General features: G+C 35.5%; 2 protein-coding genes across 5 annotated transcripts in view; one reads left to right on the forward strand and one right to left on the reverse strand.

Annotated features, from left to right (window-relative positions):
- The window catches only part of esn (espinas), a 400,966-nt gene that overhangs the window by 358,189 nt on the left and 17,413 nt on the right, over nucleotides 1-25,364 (reverse strand). The gene's annotated exons all lie outside the window — the stretch shown is intronic.
- The window catches only part of LOC140752307 (solute carrier family 22 member 1), a 90,281-nt gene that overhangs the window by 63,557 nt on the left and 1,360 nt on the right, over nucleotides 1-25,364 (forward strand). The window contains exons 1-8 of one of the 3 annotated variants that reach the window (XM_073086558.1): nucleotides 5,304-5,453; nucleotides 7,928-8,163; nucleotides 8,295-8,497; nucleotides 10,016-10,217; nucleotides 22,923-23,023; nucleotides 23,853-24,004; nucleotides 24,136-24,753; nucleotides 25,000-25,181. In XM_073086558.1, coding sequence (XP_072942659.1) covers nucleotides 8,328-8,497; nucleotides 10,016-10,217; nucleotides 22,923-23,023; nucleotides 23,853-24,004; nucleotides 24,136-24,753; nucleotides 25,000-25,181 — 1,425 coding nt within the window. In that variant the 5' untranslated portion in view covers nucleotides 5,304-5,453; nucleotides 7,928-8,163; nucleotides 8,295-8,327. Of the gene's footprint in view, nucleotides 1-5,303; nucleotides 5,454-7,927; nucleotides 8,498-10,015; nucleotides 10,218-22,922; nucleotides 23,024-23,852; nucleotides 24,005-24,135; nucleotides 24,754-24,999; nucleotides 25,182-25,364 lie in introns of those variants that run through there. The other 2 variants (XM_073086556.1, XM_073086557.1) reach the window with 2 other exon arrangements.

Below are 25,364 nucleotides of genomic sequence, written 5' to 3' on the forward strand. Positions count from 1 at the left end.
CGCCTGCGTCGCAATCTTTAACGTTATGGAGGCCTCAGTGGGCGCATAAGTAGTATATTTAACTATATAGCCAAAGCATAGAGAGTATTCATATTTATAGGCTGGCATATAAAAAATATCTCTTGGCAGTCATGGCACATAATAATATATATATTGGCAAATAAGTCGTATGATAATTACTCGCCCACATGTGGATTTGTCGTCGCATATCAAGGGAAACAAAGATGTGACGTATTACGGACCTTTTTCGAGTTACGCGAGATTATTAGCCCGTGGGTTCGCTTATTCGTTGTGTCTGTTCTACGTGCGCCTGTCTTACATTCTTTCGTCTCAAAGGGACTACAGGGAGGAATGTCACCCGCGTGACAGGAAAAAGTCCCGAAATATTTTACCGAGGTAAAAAGCGATCGCTAGATAACATAACAAAATTCTTTAATGAAGGGACATATGAGTAAATTGCAATATTTTGCCAATTATAGCTTTATTTCTACTAATGCCAATACATCGCAAAGTAATCGTTACAATTTAAATGTTCCTCTCATTTCTTTGTATTTGTAAAACTTTGTTGATTTTACTGTCAAGAACATATGAATATTTATATGTTTACAAAGAAAATCTTTGACTCGTCCCGCATCTTGAATCGCTCTGCCTTATTTGTTTAATAACAGTAATGCTAACTTTATGTGTTTTGATCTATTTAATTCGTTTTAAATGCCATTAGGAATCCCTTAGTTTCGGATTCGATTTTGATAACGCATCACTGATATTGTCCCGCGTAGTTGGCTACGACTATATAACCTTTATAATGTTCAAGAACCCGTGACCACCAGAGGTTGTAAATGAATAATGATGAGATGACTGTGAGCAATTATCACTTAACCACCTGAGCGTATATTACACGAACATTGAAAACGTCGATTCAACTTAAGGTGTCTACAACAATTTCTTTTCACGAGGACCATCAGTCTCACTAACACCACTACGATTACTTCAATTGCAACTATTTGCAACCACCAGGCATCACCACCGCGCCATTAGCTATGATGGCTACTTTGCGTGTGGCACCGTTCTGCGTAATCGGTGTCACACGCTTCTGCATGATGCCATCCCATCGATCCAACTTGTTAACTTAGATAAACTACAGTTAATAAGCTTATATATAAAATATTAAATTACTCCTCGAAATATACTATATAACTTCCAATAGTAAGTTTCCGTAAGTTCCTCCTCTTGCACATATGCCTGAAATAAATATAAGAAATCTCTGTGACCTGTTAAATATATTAACATACTTGTAACTAAACTGGAATATCTTCAGTGCGACACATGAACATAAACCTCTCCAACACACATAGGTCATGGCCATAGTATGGTCTTGTTTATTGGTGACTGCAGCAAAAACTTCGCTAAAATACCCTGTTGTCTATAATCCTTTATTCAATTCCAAATATGTCCTATAACGTCCTCAGGTAGATGAAATGTATTCTAGGTCAACACCACGCACCCGACCAGTCGCGATACATCGCTTGCAATACACATAACGAGCGCTAACACAATACAAAGAATAAAATCGTGCAAAGAATACAGTGTAAAATTATACTGTAAATTCCATTATATGATAAGGCGAGCTGGAACAAGGCAGAACAGCCTCGTTGCTACATTAGTCTCTATCTGTTCTCACATTAATTGCAATCAGTGCTCTTATATACACTGTAAGCACTTTAATTCTTGTTATTCTATTTTACACTTTTAATATTTAAATGTGGTATACATGATAATAATTATAATGTATTTGTACAAAGTTTCAAGTTATTGTTGCCCTATCATACTTATGTATCTGTTTAATAAAACATAATACCATGCTTTAAACAGGACTAAATTATGTAGGCCCTCGTTAAATACTTTTATCTTTGAAATTATTTAGTTTAATACATCAACTAAGTATGTACGCTACTTGCAGTTATGATTCTATAATTAAATTGAATTGAATTCTGAAGATGACGGTCATATTGGACACCATGGTTACATAATAATCGAGCGAAATATTTTGAACGCCGACTTCAAAACTACGAGTATGTACTAAGCCAGACGTTATTTCTTCAGTAAATAATGATTAAACGAAAATCTCACATAATTATAATGAACGAATGTAGTACGATAAGGACTTTTCCAAGAGTTACAACACGCTATTTAACTACCGAAGAGTAAGGACAAAGGTATAATTTAAGTTGAGCAATTTTAAACGCAACTTAGTAGAGTGTATGTCGTTCATGCCTTCGTAGTGAGACGAGTCGGTGAGATAAAAAGTAGCATGCCGGAGTCCGCGTGGTCGAGCCAGGTTTTAATTAAATCTAGGCAGATACGAGCTGAGCGTCACACCGCACGGTACCGTAAAACAAAGAGTGCAAGCTTAAGGTGCAATTCCGATGTCCGCGACCGGCGACCAAGCGGCGGCTGCTTCGGGAGCAGTGCGCCAGCGCCCCGTCATTTTCTGTTATTGACGAAATATCATTAGATTCAATGTCTACTCTCGGTATTCGATTTGATGCTTCTATGATATCGAGATTCAATTTTATGCAATATAATTGTACTGAGCCCTTGACCACTTGAAAAAGATAACCCCTTTCCTTTGGGTAGTCGGTTATAAACACCTGTTTACAATGGAAACTGCGGACATAACGGCGATTGGTCGCGGTCGCTACTGGCTGCAAGGCGCAAGCGACTTCGCTCGTCGCTTAGTGGCCATGTCGCGGGCGTCAGTCGCAGTCGGCAATATCTAAATTGCACCTTAACACTGCAATTAAGATATTCGCGAGCCCCAATATATTATATCGATACGAATGTGGGTGGTTTTGTAGCTAATATTAATTAACATCGTGCAGTAGTATGCAGTAAATTCGCAGAAATTATAAATCAGTAATTATGAAGCCCATCATAGGATAACGTTATAAAGGTTACTGCACGCCGCATACCACCCAGAAAGATACTTTATTTTATGTAAGTAGTAAACAGACATTCATTGCTACATTTATTGCCTACAATAGAAATTGGTTTTCAATTCCAATTAACGAAAGGAACACAACACTCTCTGAAGTATGAAGTTCCATTCACATTAACTAGGCTATTGGCGGTCCTCTAAGGTTTGGTTTTCACATTTGTTCTTACCAAAAACATGCAAGGTGTGAAAGTAAATTCCTCCTGAGGTATCCCGGAGCGCTATGACATGGGGCTCTTCAAAAATGCGTAAAGAGAGTTCTTAAACAAAGCTGGCTAAAGTTTGGCAACTATATAGGTGACAGCTTTCCATTTGCTTGATAGGATATCCACTTAATTTTCGTAAAATTTAATAACATTTTTATAAAAAACATTACTTAAGTTTAACTTATGTCTTAACGTTATGTTATTAACTGCTATAAAGATTAGGCTTCACAATATGAAAACTAAAATTAAACAGGTTTAAATAACATCTGAGTTAATGTTGATAAATATTTATAAAGCTACAGAAACGTCATATTCTGCCAGTTCTGGAATTTTGTCACAATTACTGCAGCATTTTAATGCGGGTGTCACGTCACGTGATTTGTGGATCGACCGAAAAAGCTAAGGTGACAAAAATCATAAAAATATATTTTCTGTCATACAAATAATAGCTAAATTACATAATACCTTTACAATAGTATCATCGACCAACCATAGGAAAATTTGTATTGTACTCGTCAGAACGTGTTAAGATTATGTAACTATATGTGTCTATCCCTTACCAGCACACCGTTCAAACTATACAGCAACGCTATTATTAAGCAGAAATAAGTAACCGTGACAGTAGATCTTCCAGAGACAAACCAAAAAGGATCATTTACCTTAACCACACCACTGAATAGACTACATACCAATAATCAACTGATAAGCAAATATGCACTATTCCATACAACTGCGCTGTGAACTAGATTTTTTACGCACAGCAACATATTTCTAACCAGCAATGCTGTGGAGTTTCCTCAATCAGGTCCGAGTCACGCCTAGCCGCTGCTGCAGCCGCGGTGAAGGTGGCACAAAAACCGCAGGCACGCCGGCCACTCATTAGCGCCCCCATATTGGATATTACCTTATTTGAACCGTGTTATACTACCGTGGCTGTTTTCTTGCACGCTTTCCGATACTGGATCGAGGCGTGGTGAAAATTAGTACTAATGCTCTTATTTTACTCCTTAATAAGACTCAGAAAGTGTATATCAATCATCGATGGTAACTTTGTAAGGGGACGAATATGGTTCGACCGGGGAGGCGCCCCGCTACGCTTATTTCTAGCGTAAAGCGATTCTTGCGTTTCGGTAGAAGCGGTAATAACCGGTTGACTTATTTGTAAGGCGGCCGTTTTAGTCTTTAGGATTAGCATCACGTCTAAGATGGGCTTCGGGTAGAAGCCCTGTCAAAAATAGAGTTGCTTACAAATATTTATAAGTAACAGTTATCATTACATGAATTGCATTCTTGTTTAATTCTAGAAACTTTTAAAAAAGTCTTAAATTAGTAAGTAGGTATTAAATAGGACGCAGTACCGGCTACCTTCATAAGCAATATAACCTCTAGGGCAAAAATGCATACAGTACTTGAGTTTGCCGCGGTTACTGCATATGTAATATCTGATCATATTACGATTACCAATATTAATTGTATGCATAAGTTGTTCCAGTTTTAAAACTGAGTCACTAAACTGTATTAAACGGACTTGATAAATCGAAAATATTTATAAAATAAAATAAAATATGCACATTGCATTGATATTTGATCTGACAAAGCATTCCTCGCTTAACACTTATTTCTAACGCTAAAATACTTACTTATATGATTTTTTTAAAAAGACTTCAATCTCAAACCATTGCGGTTGTACCACTTAAAATAATTATAGTTTAAAAACTAAAAACTACGCTTAATTCGCACATTCATATAAAGGAAAGGAAGGAAGGAAAACGGAAGGATGGGATAAAATGATTGAAATCGTGTATTGTTATCGGTTCGTGATAATTGTTAAAAAATTTAAATAAATCGGACCGTTCAAAGTGGGTAAAAATCGAGTTCAAAGATTACAGATCAAGCTAATAAAAGCGTGGTAAAAAAATGAAGATGGTCCAGTAGTTTATTCATAATTTTGATGTATAAATAAATAATGAGCCACATTTATAATAATTTATATAAAGCAAGCGAACGGCATCGCGGGCACGACCTAGTATATTTATACAATAGGTGTAACATCGCGTCACGTTCGTAACACTTAGCAAATATAATTTAAATGTTACTGATAATGCTGTGTACTCGGCTCAGGTTTGTTCACTGTACACCTAAAATACTGTATTTTTATTGAAATTCATTAATATTTACACGCACTCTTAAGTACTGGTGCGAACTGAACAGACATGTGACACGATTCACGTTTTCGATTCAAAGATAAAGAAGTAAGTTTTTAATAATATTACTAAAATTGCAATACTTAATTTTTGTATTAAGGTTCTTAACAACTATTTTAGTCTTAACTATTTTTTTTTTGTAAATCTTGGTGTATTTATTACAATAAAGGCATAGAAACTGGTCCTGTACCTCAACAATGTATATAGTTTACATTTTAGTGTTATTTACTCTGTGACTGATAGGTATAGGTTAAGAAGTTTTGTTTAACAAAGATAGTGTTCGATCTGTTTGTTGGTAGTTGTGTTGAGTGACATGTTGTGGCTTGCGGTCGGTGCAGTAGTGTATATTCCAATTATGTATCTAGTTTGAAATTGAATCGTGAGTGGATGTAGTTAAATAGAGCGCGAATTTGTAACCGCACATAAGTCGGTTAGAAACTAACGAAATTAACTAATGTGTTTGATCTTTAATGTCAATGTGATAGGGTAATACGAGGTGAATTTATTATATTTATTTTTATTTATGTTCTCCACAATATATGGTTGTCAATGGCAGCTAAGCATCTGTACCTGAAAACAGGTATGAATCCTATGTGGGGTTGAATACAGATGTCCACAGGCCGCAACGTCCCCTTATCACCAGATGGACTGCATGCATCGTTCGGTGCTCCACTATAATATAGTGATGATTATTACTTGTATCTAGAAAGTCCATATTTTTGAACAATTTGAAAATATGATAGTTAATTTATAGCACCAACCATTTCAGGGTTAGAAATCAAGGCTTTTCCGACTTCGACTTTTAAAATTAATTAGTATATATTCTTTTTTTTAATTTTAATGTAAATACATTAACAACCACTAATTATTTTTGTGTCAAAACAAACTAAGATAGGAATTATAATTGTGTATAAATCCGAAGTTTATCAGTAGTAATGGAAACTGTTCTATTTGTATTTACGATGTAGCCACAATCACGACTAACTAATTACGTGGGCTTGGGGACTATCAACTTGTTCTACCGTCAGCGAATATACTAAAGATGAGATCGCTTCACGTTATATTAAGTTAGCTTAAGATTTCGTAATGTCTGTCTGTGTCCAAAATACAATAAATAAATAAATAAAATTAATATAGAATACACACATATAATTGTTTAATCGGGTGCCAATAAAATGGACTTGGATTTGTAAAAAAAGTAGTGTTACAATTTCAGAATACATGAAAATTTCGACCAATTTTATTGCATCGGTACTATTTCTTACGATGTAATTTCTACATGGTTCTTGTAAATTATTATGTCAACCACTCATAATAAAAAGTGTCGCACAATTATCGTTATGGCAGTCTGTAACACAGTTGTTGAAATTAAATATATTTGTATAGCTGTGTCTCTGATTACCTATTTGTATTTGGAGCGTCCTTTGTACGTATACAAAATATACAAATATAATTTTAAAAGATGATTCAATATTTTTAAAGCCGCTATTAAAGTTAAAGAAACCATTTCAAATTGTTTGTTTACCTAATATTTAGCGTAATAACTACATTAACGATTTTCAAAAGTATGTCTTACTCGATTGTGGTAAAACACGTCCCTTATCTAAGCATTAGAACTGGCCCTACATCTAATGTACCTACTCTATTTATGCTAATCCAAAGTGCTCTACGATAAAACTTGTATTTACGGAGAAATTATTGCGTGATTTTATCCGGATATAAGTACTTAAGGTCTAAAGTTTAATCTATGATGAATACTAATAGATGTAAATAGTAGATGGATAGTAATTGTTTATATTACTTAATAATTTAAAAGTAGCAAACAAGAATTCAGTCCACCTGTTGGTAAGTGATTACTGTCGCCCATGACATCTGTAAGCAACCCCAGATAAGGCTGGAATCCTACCTGAGATGGGACGCGTTGCTACCTCGGAAGACTAAGTTTCAAAGATTCGGATAAGTATGTCTCAGAGAAAGATATAAAAATGAGATTTATGTGCAAAATAAAATGAGTAACAACAACTCTAGTCAAGTCTATACATATACATAAAATTGGAGTGTCTGTTTTTAACATTGGAATAACCGCTTTTTACTACATGCCTATGAATATACATACGATACATACAAAAAAATTACATTTTTTACAATTTTTATCAGTCTGTCTGTTTGGTCTGGCTAATCTCTGAAATGGCTAGACCGATTTTGACGGGACTTTTATTGGCAGATAGCTGATGTAATAAGGAGTAACTTATATTTTAGAACTAGCTGTGCCCCTGTGCTTCTTTTTAACGCGGGTGAAACCGCGGGGCACAGCTAGTCAATAATAAAATCGCTAGTAATTAAAAATTCTAAGTACAAGTAGTCAAGATATTCCTTATCTTTACTTCAAGTAATACATTGTTTTACGTACCTATGCGAAACAACGCGATATATTTTTAACAACAATGGTAATATGGCAGATTAATAAGTAATAAATTCCTTTACGGCAATTATTAAATAATTCTTAATTTGATTTGTTACAGAAAACGCGACGAAATATAATCAAGAACTGCGCAGTTAGGATCTAATTCGTCAAGTGATGGGGCTTAATGTGTTACAAAAAATACCAAAGAAATAAAAAATATATGGAGTCGAAATAAAAAAAAAACTTCAAACTTTGAAAACTACGTATATTTTATGTTAATTCCCGATAAGAAGAAGACTTATTGATGCGATACATATATTTTCTACTTTAAATCGCTTATCAACACACAATTATGTAAGAAAAAATGTAATTATGTATGTAGATTACTAGAACCACATAAAACTGAGCATCATGTACACATGTGGCAGTTAATTTGTATTCCTTTATATACTTCGAACTTTAAAGACCAAAATTGGCTTATAAAGATTTAGGTGAAAGTACCAGGGGATCAGGACACGATGGGGTCGATAGAAGGCGATTCGCCGGTACAGCTGGACACAGTGCTGGAGAGCCTGGGAGCGTTCGGCAAACACCAGTTACTGACCATGTGCATGCTGGCGCTGGTCTACGCTACCAACTCCATGTACAACGTCAATTATGTGTTCGCCGTGGAAGATGTTAATTACAGGTATTTATATATTTTATTCATGGGAAGTTTCATCATCAACACATTACTGCTGGGCACGGGTCTCCCCTCTGAATGAGAAAGATTAGGCCATTGTCCACCGCGCTAGCCTAGTAGTATTAGGTAGCCTTTGAAAACTTTTTTTTTTATATTTCTCATATTCACCGTTTAAGCTAGTGATAAATTAATTTCCAATACGCACATAACTTTGAAAATTATAAGTGCGTGTCTGGGATTTGAACCTTGGACCTTTCGATCAAAATGACAAGTTTCTTAATCACTAGGCTATCACGGGTTGAAAGTTTAGTGATATCAAATTCTGTCTCATACTCTTGGGGCTTGAGGGTTTAAATCCCAGACACCTGTGATTTTTAGATATTGATCATGACTTACTTTAACACTACAGGAAAACATCATAAAAAACATAATTCAAAGGTGTGCGAAGTATATCGATTTGAACATGACCAGTACACCGCGCCATAGCCTACTCCTTGTACTCGTAGAGGCCCATGCCCAGCAATGGGACAATAATACGCAAACAATGATAATATTTTATGCTGAGCAGGTAATCGAGATTAGTTCTACATGTTCGTCATGATGCAGATGTAATTTGATAAGTGTATTGTTACAAGCACGCAACAAGGTCATGTTGTGATATGACATAATGTAATGAGCAAATGTTGCGACTCACTGACCTTGAGTTCCATTTATTTAACGTATATTACTTTAATATATCAAAATAATAACTACTTACGTTAATTACTCACAAGATAATGGTAGTAAAGATATTAAAGATGTTTATGGTTCAGGAGAGGCACCTTTAACTCATCTACTATAAGAGAGAGATTTTGGATTTTTTAGTAATGCCAAAATTCAAAAATATTTATCATCAGGTGGAGAAGACCAATAGAAATTTCTCGTGGAGAATAAGTAATGACGATTCAAATAAATCTATATCGACACATGTTTCCAACTATGAACATGTAAATTTTAACAATGCTTTTATCGTAGGTCTTTTTTTTTTGTTGACGAGGGGGAAACCTTCAAAAGGTACCCGATGCCTTGGGAGCGACACAGGGTTATGTGGGACTCTTACCGCACTAAAACCCCCCCGGTGGCCGTCCTCAGCGCTGCGTAGAGGACTCCGGGATCTCCAAAGGAACGCAACCGGAGTCCTCTTAGCGCATTGCCCCGTCGGGCTCCGCCCAGGTGAGCTTATCGCTCACCACACCGTCTGATGCGTACGACGGTATGCGACCACACATACCGCCGTCCTTCCCGGGGCCGTTGGCTGGGCGGTTGGTAGGTCTAACACCCGTCATTGATAATTAAGCTTAACTATCCTTTACTTAAGAATTGGTTAAGATCATTTATGACGATCATTACTGACGGGCGTAAATCAAATTCAGGCGTAGTAAACGGCCGTAATATAAATAGATGATTATTTTAGAACGATATAAGAATCCTGCTACGAAATAGTGAAGTAAATAAAAGCAATAGTCAGCAGCTTATTATTTGCAGGTGTAAGATCCCGGAGTGCGAGGATACCACAAGTGTGTTCTCACCGGCGTGGCTGAACGCGTCGTCCCCGGAGGCGGCGGAGGAGGGCGTGAAGCAGTGTCTCCACTACCGCACCCTCGACCGCTGCCGGTTCAACAACACAGCCCCGGCCGTGCCCTGCAAGGACTGGGTGTATGACGTGCCTAACAGCTTTGTTGCTGAGGTAATGTATATACGGTGAGGGTGTTGACATAATCCAATTAGTGATGATGATATAAACTTACAAAATAGGTATATGCATCTCCCTTACTACACCCTCCAAACCAGAACACAGAAGTGCTTAGATATTGTTATTAAGTAAAAACAGGAAAAAAATAACTTCACTATGTATATAGTCGTAACTTTATTGATCTAGTTTCTGATATAAATTACACTTCTGTAATTTAAATTGGATAGAATATTAAAAATTATATTGACATTGTAAACACCAATGGTAATTGTTATAGTCTACAACAGTACAAACAAGATAATAAGAACGTGGCTAATAGGGAATATGCATGTGATTTAGATTTGCTTGTTATTTTTTTCCTTGGTACATTACGGTCCTGAAATTACATTTAAACCATTATTTCTTCTTTATTTCGTATTAAATTGTTTAAAACTTTAATCAAAAATCGTAAATTATGCGCGCGAAATTCAAATTTGCAAAACGCATTCCCATTGGTCGAATCGAAAAATGACGTCACATAGCGTGTTACGATGTTTATCGGCGTCAATATTCAAACTGTTTGAGAGAAAAATTGTTTTTGTCTATATTCCTACAGTGTTATTTATTACCTAGTGCGATTTTTCTACATAGTATTATTAGAAATAATCAAGAACAATGATTGAAAGTCAATGACATTTTTAGTATATCGATGTTGAAAGTAGTTTTGTCAAAGCACAATCGGACTATTTACCTAAAATATGCAAAATGAATAAACTGGTTTTATGAATAAGAAAATGAATAAACTGGTATTATTTAATTCAGAAATATTTAATTGATCATAACTTATTTTGTTAATATTTATAATATAGGAGTAGCAGACGAGCATACAGTCCACCTGATGGTAAGTGGCTACTGCCTATCACCTATCTTCACCTATCTTTATAATATTGTAAATTATAATAGATTATAATGTATTTTGTGTGTTTCAAATGATAGCCTTTGATGTAGAAGTCGATAAGTACCTACCTAACGAAGTAGATGATCAATGCAATATTTTAAAATTATTTACCTAAAATTATTGTTTGTTACAGTAAATGCAAATTTTAATGCGATTTTGGAGATACTTTATCTGTTTCCTATAATCTTGCACCACATTTTCCGTATTTTCGCATCTTTTGCAAAGGAAAAAACACTATATAATGTATTTATAGTAGTGGTTTTGCACAATAACTCTAGGAAATATTTATAAAGTGGTTATTTAGCCTTTCCCATGATGTAAATAGCGATGAAACCTGAAAACGTTTAATAATACCTTTATGTGCATACAGTTATCATCATTATCAATACAAATCACGCTACGTGACGTCATTCAAAGAGCGCGTAAAATGGCGGCGTTCAAATGTGTCAAATTTTATTGATACTTTAAATAATTTTTAAAAAAATATTTCAAACACTAATAAAATTGTTTATATTTTTTACTATGTTAAAACGATGTAATAAGTGGTTTAAAATAATAAAATAAAAATGTGCATATTCCCTATTCTCTACAATGCTCTACGTACATTAGCTAACGAACCTTATCATCACGAACTCAGTACACCTTTATAGAGTAATACCATCACAAATCACACCGTAAACTTAATCTGACAAACCACAATAACTTTAGTATCATTATTCAAAATAATCAATTGATTAACTAAGGCTTTAGAGCAGGGGTGGGGAAACTTTTCCCTACGCGGTCCAATATTTTTTATAAAAATATTCTATGGGGGCAGATTTCATGTTATTCAGTATTTATTGAAAATAAATATAAGTATTTTGATAATGAAAATATTTATTGTTCATCACAGGATTTATCAAAGTATAAATATAATTTAATTATATGAAATTAAGCTACAGGAAATATAATACATGTATATACGAGTATAGTATAAAATAACAGATGTCTATTTACCTAAAAACGAACGAAAATACGGTACAAATATAAGTTTGTTACGATTTCGATGAAGCTTGTAATTAATATTTTTATATTTCGTGATACGAGTATAATATATAACTTTTAGTTATTATTGACTATTTTCATGAGGCACTCACGGGCCGGATTGTGTTTCGGGGGCCGGAAAAGGCCCGCGGGCCGTAGTTTGCCTACCCCTGCTTTAGCGGGACGCGACGTCCCAAACTCTCAATGTTGGACAATGCTCTCGTGACCAACATCGTAGATGGCCGATAGCGCCGCATTGTTACCTTTGTTGCCGCGATACGATCAGAACACGCTGATTGAAATAAAACTGTTGTTAGTGGTGCTACCAGCCGACAGTCGTACATTACGGCGTCCGGTAAGCTGGATGACAAGGGACAATGACAAATTGGGTTTATCAATATTAGCGTACAATAGTCTTATGAAGTAATAACTACCAATAATTAAGCAATTTTGGCAATCTCACAACTTTTGACTTTTCGAACGAAACTAAGAAAGTATAGGTATATGTTGAAAAATAAATATTAAAGTGATTCGCAGCTTCGGGCAAGATGTATCCTGTTGTGTCATTATAATATATTCAAAGAATTTGTTATAAAGTAGACAGTAAAAAAACAAATGGGACTGGCAGTTGAAGCTGGAAGCGATCATCAAACGAGGTCTGCTAGCCGGTTCAAGAAATTCCAGTATTATCAAATTTGAGCTTATTGTTCGCATACTACATCTTTTATTATAACTATTGTATACTTTGTGTTTACTTCACTTTTCCGTGCACACAGAGATTCAATATAATGATTTGACTTAAAAAATAATAATAATATGATAACACACTAAATTAACATACGCTAGATGTGTTACGAGATGTTTAAGGTCAATGAATGGAACGACACTTGTTCCTCACAATGGCCGACATAGCCGCGTGCAAACGGGATCGCTGACGGTTGGCATTCGCGCTTTTTGCGATAGGTCATCGCTTTACCCCAGAGGACGGGCGGTAGGGCTGGGGATATATTTAAATAAATTTTGATATTTAAATAAACTATGATGATTTTGTAGGGACTTTCAGCTTGTTAATCGAACGGCACTAGTATTTCTGAATCAAAATTTTCTCAACATCTTGTATATGTTAAAGCTCTGAACTGGGCCTGTTGGAACACGGCCACTTTCTAGGGAAGGTCACACTCTTTGCCAAAAAATATAAAAAATTCGAAATATAAAAACAATCTAAAAAAAACAAAATTTCTCTTTGCTTAAATTTTAAATATGCTTTCAAAGTTGTGAAGTTTACCAATCCAAAATCGAATAAGCATAATGAAGCCTATCAACTTTAAGTTATGCAAAGGTAACAAAGGAAACGATTTTTCTAATTTTTACTTTTACTTTCTTTACGAATGCCTTATGTACTTAATTATTATATGAGGTAATTTCACAATTGTACTTAAGAAATATTTAAAAAGAGCAATAATTGTAAGACGTACATCAAATAAAACAATATCTTTTGAAAGGTCAAGTTGTTGACAACCCTGATTGTCGCGGACACTATCATCATATAATACATAACGTTATTAGATATGCATCGGATCATAGCCGCGCAGTTATGCAACGTTCATAGCCGCCTCATTTACAAGTACAATACCTCGAACCGCTTACCAATGTCAATGTCGAATTGGTTATATTTGACGACAGTGGTAGAAACCTTTGTGGTGCCCGCGGTGGTACCATTTTTTGCTTCATACTAGCAGAGTAACGCGGCTGTATTTTTGTTAAGGAGTATGAGTGTGAGGATACATGAGGAGTATTAGAGGTTGTGACTCAGCCTTTCAGATGAAGGTTTCGAGGTTCAAATCCAAGATTATTCAACACATCTGTGGCAATTTCAGGTAGTACTTCTTTTTTTATTCTGATTCAGTAGCAGATACCCACAGGTTGTAGTCCCCCTTTAACAGCAAATGAAAATACTCACAATATAGTGTGTTACTTATAGCAGATACAACGTTATGTTTATTGATAACTGACACTAAACTACTAGCCAATAACATTAATTTTACTACATCTTCGTCTCTTTGTATAATATCCAGAATAATCCAGAATACAGTAAAGCGGAATCGAGAGTAAAGCATAAATATAAATCTATCGGTTTCATCCCATGTAAGTATATTATCATTTCCTGCTTCTGAGCAAAAAAGAAGCCTCGTATCGGTTTATACTTTATATTCAATTTACGTATATGGCTTGCGTCGCCGATCTGACATGACACGTAAATATCACGGTTTATGGCGATCCTGAATGTTTATGCTTATCTTGAAAGTTATGAACAGATTTAAAATGAAGTAGCCGCTACTATTTTGCTTTCATTTTATTGAAATTATGCCTCAACAATTTAACAGGTAATAGCTGTTATTATTTCAATTACTTCATTACCTGTATGATCCAGAGGCTTTTAATACTCGTATAAACCTATCTGGATTTACTCGTAAATAATATTGAAGTAAGATTGCATCCTATTTGTTCGAAATTTGTTTCAAATGATCTCATCTATGTTTCCTGAATCTAACTTTCCTATTTCCTATACAAACGTAACATTACGCAACATTTTAAAATCGAATACTTTTTGAATTTTGTCGACAAATATACAAAAGCAATTTTTTTATATGCCAAATCATAAAACCAATATTCAATACACACCACGCTACTGCTACTGCTGTTATTACACAATTTGTATCGATGCTTAATATTTAGCTCATAAATCAGTTCTCCCGCGTGTCATAACATTGGACTCAGGACCAGTTATTCCACCATCCTCCACGCCTAGCTTAACAAATGACGTCCATACATCCAGGGGGCCGCGGGCTACTGGAAGCGCCATGGGAAGATTTATATCACACGTACGTTCATTAGAGCCTTTCTTGGCACTGTGTATATGAACTAGAGCCTCCGCTTGCATAATTTAAAGCTATACATAATACAATAATAGTCGTCCACCACAGACTAGATTCCGTAACTAGATTAACTTTAATGTGGTAGATGATATTATTACATTTCAATACGAACCTCCTATATATTGGTGTTATATGACATATTTTTTTCAGCTTTTTATTAAAAACTTACAATCGAAATTCTTTAAGCGCACGACCTAACTAATAACATGTTTTCTTATTCATATCTTACAGTTTACCACTCCGCATTTTTTCACTTATGAATCCCTAAATAAAAACCTACATATAACGAATTCTGAACATTGTTTCTAAGATTACCGCCAATTAACAGGTAAAAATGAACGCGTATCTAGCTGTGTATAGATGAACGCCTAGAGGTACGATTTCTTGTGACAGACATTTATTTTTTCTACATTATTCTATCAAAGCCACGTATATGATGGATGGGTGTCATAATCAATCTGCATTACACATACATTTATTCATGACAAACTGTTCTCTCATGTAGGTTTGACATAAAGATCGTATTAGCATGAGAATTCTCGATGATACGAGTACAAGCTAATCTATCAACTAAGGCATAGGCTGCAATTTTTGCTACAATATATCAATGAATCGAAAGGAGCGGTGCATAATTGTATATACTTTCAGGTTGAAAGTAACCTCTAAACTCCCACTATGTACTATATTCTGTACCCTTGTGTAAGAAATAATACGATTTCCTGATATTTAAAACACTTTTATTCTGTATCAGTTCTATACTACACTTTTAGAACATGCGCTCGGTAGCGCTTCCAACAACCAACTGCCGTGCTCGTGTCGTTACAACAATTCAAGTTATTTCATCGCCACCTGAGCGCCATCTATGCAAAGTAATCGGAAGTTGTACGACACGAGGACGGACATCCGTTTAACATAAATAATCTAGTTTGTTTGTACACCTTGTTTAATATTACTAAAAATTAATAAAACATTTAATAATATAATAAGTTATTTAAAATTAATTTAATACAATATAATAATTTTCACATCATAACTTCCGTTTTACATTAATTCATCTAAGTGTTAATCTCAGTAGTAATTACATCAAAATTACCAAGACATTTAAATAAGTCTGTATTGGGTATTTTCATAATTGTTTACAGTCGGCCTTTCCTGGCATATTCACGTCTCGTGAAATAGTAGTGTTAAAATGAACAAATAAACAGTAAATACAAAAAAAAAAATAATAATACATAAATTCATTGGAAACTGGCTATGAACTGGCCCTTTATCTACAGTTATAACAAATAAATTACTGCCACTTGAAACCCCTTCATGTTTTCAAGTAGATAATTAGAATCTGTTAATAATATAGCAGTGGCATTGCTCACAGCAATATTAGAATACGGAAGCTCACACTCATCCCAGTGAGACCCCTACATGTTCTCACTAGGTACAATACTAAACTTAACCCAGTGAGACCCCTACATGTTCTCACTAGGTAAAATACTAAACTTAACCCAGTGAGACCCCTACATGTTCTCACTAGGTACAATACTAAACTTAACCCAGTGAGACCCCTACATGTTCTCACAAGGTAAAATAATAAACTTAACCCAGTGAGACCCCTACATGTTCTCACTAGGCAAAATATCAAAGTTACTTACCCCAATGAGACCCCTACATGTTCTCATCAGGTAAAATGCCAGACTTACTTATCCCAGTGAGACCCCTACATGTTCTCACTAAGAAGTAAGAATACTACATTCATGCACACATATATTCATTAAACATAAACAAATAATTTCAGTTCATTTTAATTAATTCGTTAATCACAATTGATTTCAAAATATAACTGATAGGTACCTTTATACGCTACTTTAAACATATTACATTTAAATGTAAATATATATTTAGTGCTCATCTTCATTATTCGAACTATTAGAATCAGATTCATAGCTCCGATTGTAAACCAGCCAAGGATGAATTTTATCTATCGAAAATATACCACTAAAGGGCCTACCTTTACGTGATACAAGCGTATCCTCAATTACATACCTATCGTTATCTAAGACTTCCTTAATACGGTATGGTCCTCTAATTTTAGATATTAATTTCTTGCTATTACCAGTTGAAGGAACATCTATTTCCACCCTTACCAGATCGCCAATATTAAATTTTAAAATTTTCCTACTTCTATCGAATTGTTCTTTTTGTTTCATTTGGTTTAATTCTATCTGTCGTGATGCTTCGTTCCTAATAAGATCAATATTGGGCACTTGTGTATCGTCAATGTCTAAATCACTCAATATACTAGTTTGTATTAGGGAATCATTTGTACCTATTGTTTTTATTCCAAACAACACTTCAGCAGGAGTTTTACCGATTGACTTATTTATTGTATTGTTTAAGCCCCACTGTATACTACTCACACACTCATCCCATAAATTTTCAGATTTGTTATGATTTGAAGCGGTTAGTGCAGCCAAGACCGTTCGATTATACCTCTCAATTTGGCCATTAGCCCGAGGAGTTGCCACCGCATTTAATATATGTTTTACTCCAAGGGATTCTAGATATGTTTTAAAATGTTTTGACGTAAACGAAGTTCCTCTATCGGAAATAAGTCGTCGAGGAACACTGAAAGTATGAAAATAATGTTTTATTGCTCTAATAGTATGAACGGTCTTAGTGCTTTTAACCGGAACCAAAACTATGAATTTCGTAAACGCGTCAATTATTAATAATAAATGTGTATTTTTCTTTTTACTGCGCACAAATGGGCCTAAGTGGTCAATATGAATAGTATCAAATGGACGGTCAATTTTAGGAATTGGATGTAGCTGTCCAGCCTTTTTACCAGATGGAACTTTACTGCGGGCGCATTCTAAACACGACTCGACGTATTTTTTTATAAATTTACGCATTTTAGCAAACCAGTATTGGCTTTTAATTTTGTCAAATGTCTTTTCGAAACCAAAATGGCCTATATCATCATGATTAGCTTTTAATATTTGCCACCGAACTCCCTTTGGTACAACCCAGCGATCGCCATCTTGAGTTTTTCTGTACAAAAGTCCCCGCTTAACTACAAAATTGTTCCTAATTTCCACCAAATTATTAGTTTCCGAGTCTTGTAATATATCTACGATTCTTTGTAATTCTGAATCGCTGTGTTGTACCGTTGAGATCCAATTATAATCAATACAACGTACATTTACGCAATCTTGAACAAAATTTACAGGATTACGACTAAGGGCGTCAACGTGAGACATTGAAAGACCTGGTCTGTATACAATATTAAAATCATACTCCTGAATAACGTTCCACCATCGGGCGACCCTAGGCAACATATCGCGTTTTTCAAAAGTGGCTCTTAAAGAGTTACAATCTGTTACTATTGTAAAATGAACACCCAATAAGTACACGCGGAACCGTTGCAATGAAGTGGCAACAGCTAAAGTTTCCAAGTCATACGATGTAAATCTGCTTTCTTCGGGGGTGGTCTGCCTGCTGTAATATGCTACAGCATTAAACGGCGAATCTTTATTAGGTCTTTGTAACAAAATACCAGCAATACCGAGTTTGGAAGCATCAGTATGTACTTGAGTTTCGTAAGATTGATTAAAGAATGCTAGAACGGGACGTTTGACTAACTCTGCTTTTAAAGTTAAAAATGCTTTGCTCTCTTCAGTACCCCATTTCCATTTCGTATCTTTTTTTAAAAGTTGCGTTAATGGTCTCGCTATGGTGGAAAATCCTTTAATGAATCTCCGAAAAAAACTGGCTAACCCGATAAACTGCCGAACATTATGTTGATCAACGGGTTCAGGAAACTTTTCTACAGCCTCTATCTTTTTAACCCCAGGTCGTACGCCATCCTCACTTATCTCAAAACCTAAATAATCAACATTTTGCATAAGGAAATTACATTTAGACAATTTTAATGTTAAGCCTGCCTTTTGAAATAGTTTAAGTGCGTCTCGAAGCTTGCTAAGCCCTTCATCGATCGTTTTTGAAGGAATTATGACGTCGTCCATATACGCGAATGCTTCCTTAAACCGTGCATTTCCAAGAATATTATTTATTGTCCTTTGAAAAGTAGACGGCGCATTGGCTAAACCAAAGGGCATCCTGTTAAACTCATAATGCCCATCTGGAGTAACAAACGCCGTCAAACGTTTCGAAGTTTCAGACATGGGTACTTGGTAATAGCCCGATGCAAGGTCTAAGGAAGTATAATATTTGAACCCCGACAAATTATCCAGTTGGTCATCTATTCGTGGTAATGGATAGTGATCTTTTATGGTTTTTTTATTCAACGCTCAAAAATCTACACATAGACGATAATCTCCAGTTTTTTTTCTGACGAGCAATATGGGGGACGCATATTCTGACGTAGACTGCCTAATAATTCCGGAATCTTCTAACTCTTTTATCATTGTTCTAACACGCTCTCTTTCAAGTTGGGACAAACGATACGGTCTATATACAACGGGTGTTTCGTCATTTAATTTAATACTCATTTCAGACTCAAGAACACATCCGATTTCATTTATTGAAAAAGCAAAACAACTTCTAAATTCATTTAAAAGGTTCAACAATTTAGATTTGTCATTACTATCTATATTTTGGTTAACGTTAACCATGGAGCTTTCTATAACAGTAGCAGCGGAATCGAATCTATGTTCAATTCTGTTAATACGAGAGGTTAAAATTTCTTTCATTGGTATAGCTCGAGCTAAGAGCATACCCTTAGTAAGTTGAAAACCATCAGCCGAAATACATTTAGTTATTAATTGACCATGACCATTATTTATTTGTACCACACTTTGAATTACTTCATATTGTCGATTGGGTTGTTGAGAAATACTAGTTTCAATAAATAAATCCCCAGAAAAATTGGGACACGTGTATACATTTATCTCATTATAACCGAAAGAAATGTGTTTAGAATCGGACACATATAACAAAATTTTAAATATTTTTTCTTGGTTCGTAGTTATTTTTAAGATATCATTATTCTTGTACACGATAATGTGTTCTTGTTCTGTAAAAGTTTGTCCCAACAACAAGGGAACCTGTAATAATTGGTCAGGAACAATGAGCGCTTGAACTCTAGCCTTAGCAGAATCTATTTCTATATCGATATCACATTTTCCTAGGCAGTTTACTACAGAATCCCCGAACCCTCTTAACACCGGCAAATCGTTGGTTGAAAGTGGCACATCTAATGTCTTAGCAACAGATTCCTTCAACATAGTGCATTGGCTACCAAAATCAATAAAACAATCAAAACTCTGGTCATTCACCTTGGCTGACTTAAAATACTTTAAATCGTTATCGACTTGTTCAGATATACGTAAAACAGTCTTAGTATTAGGAGTTCCTTGCGTGGAACATTCACTAGATAAATGACCTACTTTATGGCAAGTGTCGCATTTCTTTATTGGATGTTTGCATTTAAAATATGGGTGACCTTCCTCACCACAATTATAACACTTAGGCGTGAACTTAGTGTCTGGGTTGTTCTGCATAGACTTATACAGCCTGGGTCGTCTGTTGTCAGAAGTGCTTGCTTGAGTTAGCGTTGAAATTCTATCAGGTTTCTTCATTATTTTTACATTTCTTAAGAAGACTAATAATTTATCCGGGTCTGTAAACTGTGCCGCCTCTGCGCTTGTCCTAACCGATCTATCTTCAATACCATGTAGAATACAGTCTATAGCATTTTTACCAGAAATTGAACATCTGTTTAGCAACACCATTTTCTCGTAAAAATATTCTTCTAACGAATCTCCGAATCGTGCTTTACTTGCAAGCATTTCTGTCAACAATTGACCATAATTTTGACTACTAGGGAACGCTAATTTAAGTTTACTTTGCCAATCAGGCCAAGAAAACATTAAACTCGGTAAACCTTGGTACCATTTTTGGGCTAATCCCACAAGTTTCGGCAATGCATAATGAATAATCTGCCGCTCCGACCAACCATAGATCAATGCACATTCATTAACTTTATTAATCCAATTATCTATTGTTTGATTTCGTTTAGATGGATCAAATTCAGGAATTACATTTAAAGCAGGATATCTATCATTACTGGTATCAGTTTTTATTGCACTAATTAATTCTTTGAATGTGTCTATTAAATTGGCCGGAGGAACAGAAGGAATAACGGGTAGCTCACCAGTAGGCAGGGAAGAATGTGGCTGATGTTGTTGCTCCTCGTTACTCCGTGCGTGCGAACGGCTGTCTCCCGCTGGGTGGGAAGGACTGCGGTGCAAACATCTGGATGCACTGCGCTGCAGTCGCCTCGACGTGCTGCGCTCCGATTGCCTCGATGCGCTGCGGTTCAGTCGTCTCGACGTGCTGCGGTCCACCCGCCTCGACGTGCTGCGGTAGACTCGCCTTGAAGCACTGCTCTCCCTCCGCCTTGAAGAGCTGCGTTGAATTTGCCTCGGCGTGTTGAGCTCCAACTGTCTGGATACGCTGCGTTCCATTCGTCCAGTTGGGGTACGTCGTGATGGGCTTCGCTGCAAATGCCGCGATGGACTGTGACCACGCCGCATTTGTTTTCGCTGTCGCCCACTACGATCTCTAGTTGGAGATCTGTCCCGTTTTCGAGACGATTGTTTTCTTTCCATTTTCTTCGCTAGAAAATAAACACAGTCTAAAAAGTAAAATGTTTAAACTAAACAAAAGGGAATTCGTTACAGTTACGTTATATTTATTCTTTATTCTATCTTAATACGACGAACAATAAGTAATAAATAAAAAAAAAGTAACGTATACTAGTAATATATAAAAGCTTTTGTCATAATATCAAACAAATATAAAAAAAATAATAAAAAATATATATATATAAGTATAGTTTAATTATTCGAAGAGCAAAATAATAAATTTAAAAAAAAAATCATCGTTAAATAATAATAGAAATTAAAAAAAATTAAACATACCGTTCTCCAATTTTATACAGGGCGCTGAGTCCAAATATCGAGTACTGGTTACCTCGATATTATCCCGCTTTCTGATTTGTAAGAAATAATACGATTTCCTGATATTTAAAACACTTTTATTCTGTATCAGTTCTATACTACACTTTTAGAACATGCGCTCGGTAGCGCTTCCAACAACCAACTGCCGTGCTCGTGTCGTTACAACAATTCAAGTTATTTCATCGCCACCTGAGCGCCATCTATGCAAAGTAATCGGAAGTTGTACGACACGAGGACGGACATCCGTTTAACATAAATAATCTAGTTTGTTTGTACACCTTGTTTAATATTACTAAAAATTAATAAAACATTTAATAATATAATAAGTTATTTAAAATTAATTTAATACAATATAATAATTTTCACATCATAACTTCCGTTTTACATTAATTCATCTAAGTGTTAATCTCAGTAGTAATTACATCAAAATTACCAAGACATTTAAATAAGTCTGTATTGGGTATTTTCATAATTGTTTACACTTGATATTTCTGTTTTGATATCGTTCCAATAAATGATAGAACGCTTCGCGAATTTTGAGGTCTATCACCATCACGTTTCTGTCCTATAGGAACAGTACCCTTAGTATGAATTTTTACGCTTTGACAAAACTGATTGGAAATGTATCGACAAATACGTAAACAAATACCAAAACAGTCATTTTTGTAAAAACGGAAAAACTCATACTAAGGGTAAGAACAAAATAAGCGCTGCAATCTGCAGTGTTTTATTTTCAAATGTGTAGTAGGGCCCCATGTGTACATAAAACGGCGTTCTAACTTTGTTCTGCCTTTGAAACACTCAATCATAATATACTTTCTTCCAGTTCGGGTTGGCGTGTCAAGACTGGAAGCCACCACTAGTAGGCACCGTCCACAGTTTCGGCAACATGGTGGGGCTGTTGCTGCAAGGACAAATCTCTGACAGGTACTTATCTCTAGAAACGACCTGAGCTAACTTACTCATAATACGTTACGTAAAGTTCCAAAAATTAATTTAAATTTTAATTCTGGAAACTAAATTGATTTTTATCGTCTCTTGTATCGTGTCCTTCTGTCGTCCTCTTTATTTATGGGATTTGAGTTTTAATATTCTGTTAATAGAGTTTGGTACAATAAAGTAACTATACAATCTTAGAAGACAGTAAGCTAGTAATATTAAAAATAATTTATTTCGTAAATTAGTGGTCAATGTCCACCTGTCACGGTAAGCCACGAGATTGTCTAAAGTGCACAACAATTTAATCAATAAGAGATTCTATCGAAGGCTTTTTGTAACCATTTATATGGAGGCTACAAAAACATAATGTATGACATCAAGTCAAAAAACGTTAAATTACTATTTGGCATTAAGATTCAAACAAAATCAATCACGACTACGTTTGAAGTTTTTATGGTGATAGAACTCTTTGAATTGAGTGCGGTGATAACTCCGCCATATTTATTTCTTACTCACAGTTCTTTAATCTGAATTTGAAGTACATAGAAGTAATTGTAATTGACAAATGTATACGCAGTATATACAATGATGATGAAACATCTCAGTTCAACTACAGTTAAGACACCTTGCTTGGATTACTATTTTAGTGTTTAAAAGTGTTGTTTTACTTACAAAAACTAACACCGACCGACTGACTGACAACGCAAACATTAAACTTAAAATGCTTAAGAGTGCCTAAAATAATTTTAAACAAGTTTTTTCAATCCTTCCCTTAGGGGGTACTTATTTAAAAGAACATTCCTTTTTTTCTAATCAGATTTGGTCGAAAGACGGCAGCGGTGTTCGCGGGAACGATGGGCGCCGTGCTGGGGCTCACCAAGAGCTTTGCTACTTCTTTCTGGTTCTACATTGCTCTGGAGGGCCTAGAAGCGGCTATTGGTGATGCGCTGTCACCAATGTTTATGTTAAGTAAGTAACATATAACTCGATACCAAAGGTATCGTTACACATGACTTGTTTTTCCTTCTGTAGAAAAAAACAAAACCATTTTAAGTTGACCTTATTCTATGTAAAGATTTTTTTATATATTTCAATTTCAGGTATCGAAATTGTTGAGAAGAAGCGTGCTGTTCTCTTCCAAATGATTCTACTAAACTGCTATACAGCAGGGCTTATCATAATGCCCTTCATAGCCTGGGCAGTGCCGTACTGGAGAAACTTCCTACGGGTCATCTACGCGCCTACACTTATTATACTTACCTACTCTTTCTTCTTAGACGAAAGCATTCGGTGGCTTTTCAGCAAAGGAAAGAAGGAAAGAGCCATTAAACTGATAGAGAAAATTTCTAGACGGAATAAAGTCGAAGTGGACAGAATTTTACTGGATAAGTTGGATTATACTGATGAGGAATCCTCAAATAAGTTCAATGACAGAAAATTGTTGGTAAAGACATTTAAGTCAAGGATAATGTTGCAAAGGTTCCTGGTGTGCATGGTGTGGTGGTTCACCATCACGCTGATCAACTACGGCATGATGATCAGCTCTGTGCTGATCGACGGGAACAAGTACATCAACTTCGCTCTGCTGATGCTGATGGACATTCCCGCCAATGTGTTCTACTGGCTCGCGCTGTCCAAATACAAGAGGAAAATGCCTTTGATATCTTCATTTATTGTTGGGGGAGTGTTTTGTATATCTCAACCATTTATTCCAAAGGGTAAGATTTATCTAAATACATAAAATGCTGCATTACATTAAGCTACTTCCTACTATTCCACTGCTTCCTTATTTTCATAAAATACTAGTCTGGGGTCTAGTCTAAGCTTTATATTTCTTACAAGTACACGTTTTATTAATCTGATTTTGGTATTCATATAAGAATAAAAACGTACCAAACAGTTTCTTACAGAGTTCTAAAAATTTTTTCCACGCCACCGCATCTCATTGATTCTGCTTTCTCCAGGTTATGCATGGGTGGGTCTGATCCTCTTCATGGCGTTCGAGATGCTGGCGACGTTCTCCTACAACATCGTCTACATGTACACCTCCGAGCTGTTCCCCACCTACACCAGGAACTCCATGCACGCCATATGCTCAGCTATGGGCCGTGTGGGATCCTTGATTGCACCTCAAACGCCACTTCTTGTTAGTATTGTAACCCAGCTTTTTCGTTCGGGATAAACATTAATTAGTATTGTAAACATTATTTTGTGTACATTCGAAAAATAAATTGACCATTTTTATTTTATAGCATAGGTCCACCGATTTAACGGGCCTCGGTTATAAATAAGTTGATACTTTCTTACCAGACTTTTTAACCCAAGTTTA

Source organism: Epargyreus clarus, unplaced genomic scaffold (genome assembly GCF_041222505.1).
Source record: "Epargyreus clarus isolate Ecla_fem2 unplaced genomic scaffold, WU_Ecla_fem_2.2 ptg000024l, whole genome shotgun sequence".
Classification (NCBI taxonomy): domain Eukaryota; kingdom Metazoa; phylum Arthropoda; class Insecta; order Lepidoptera; family Hesperiidae; genus Epargyreus; species Epargyreus clarus.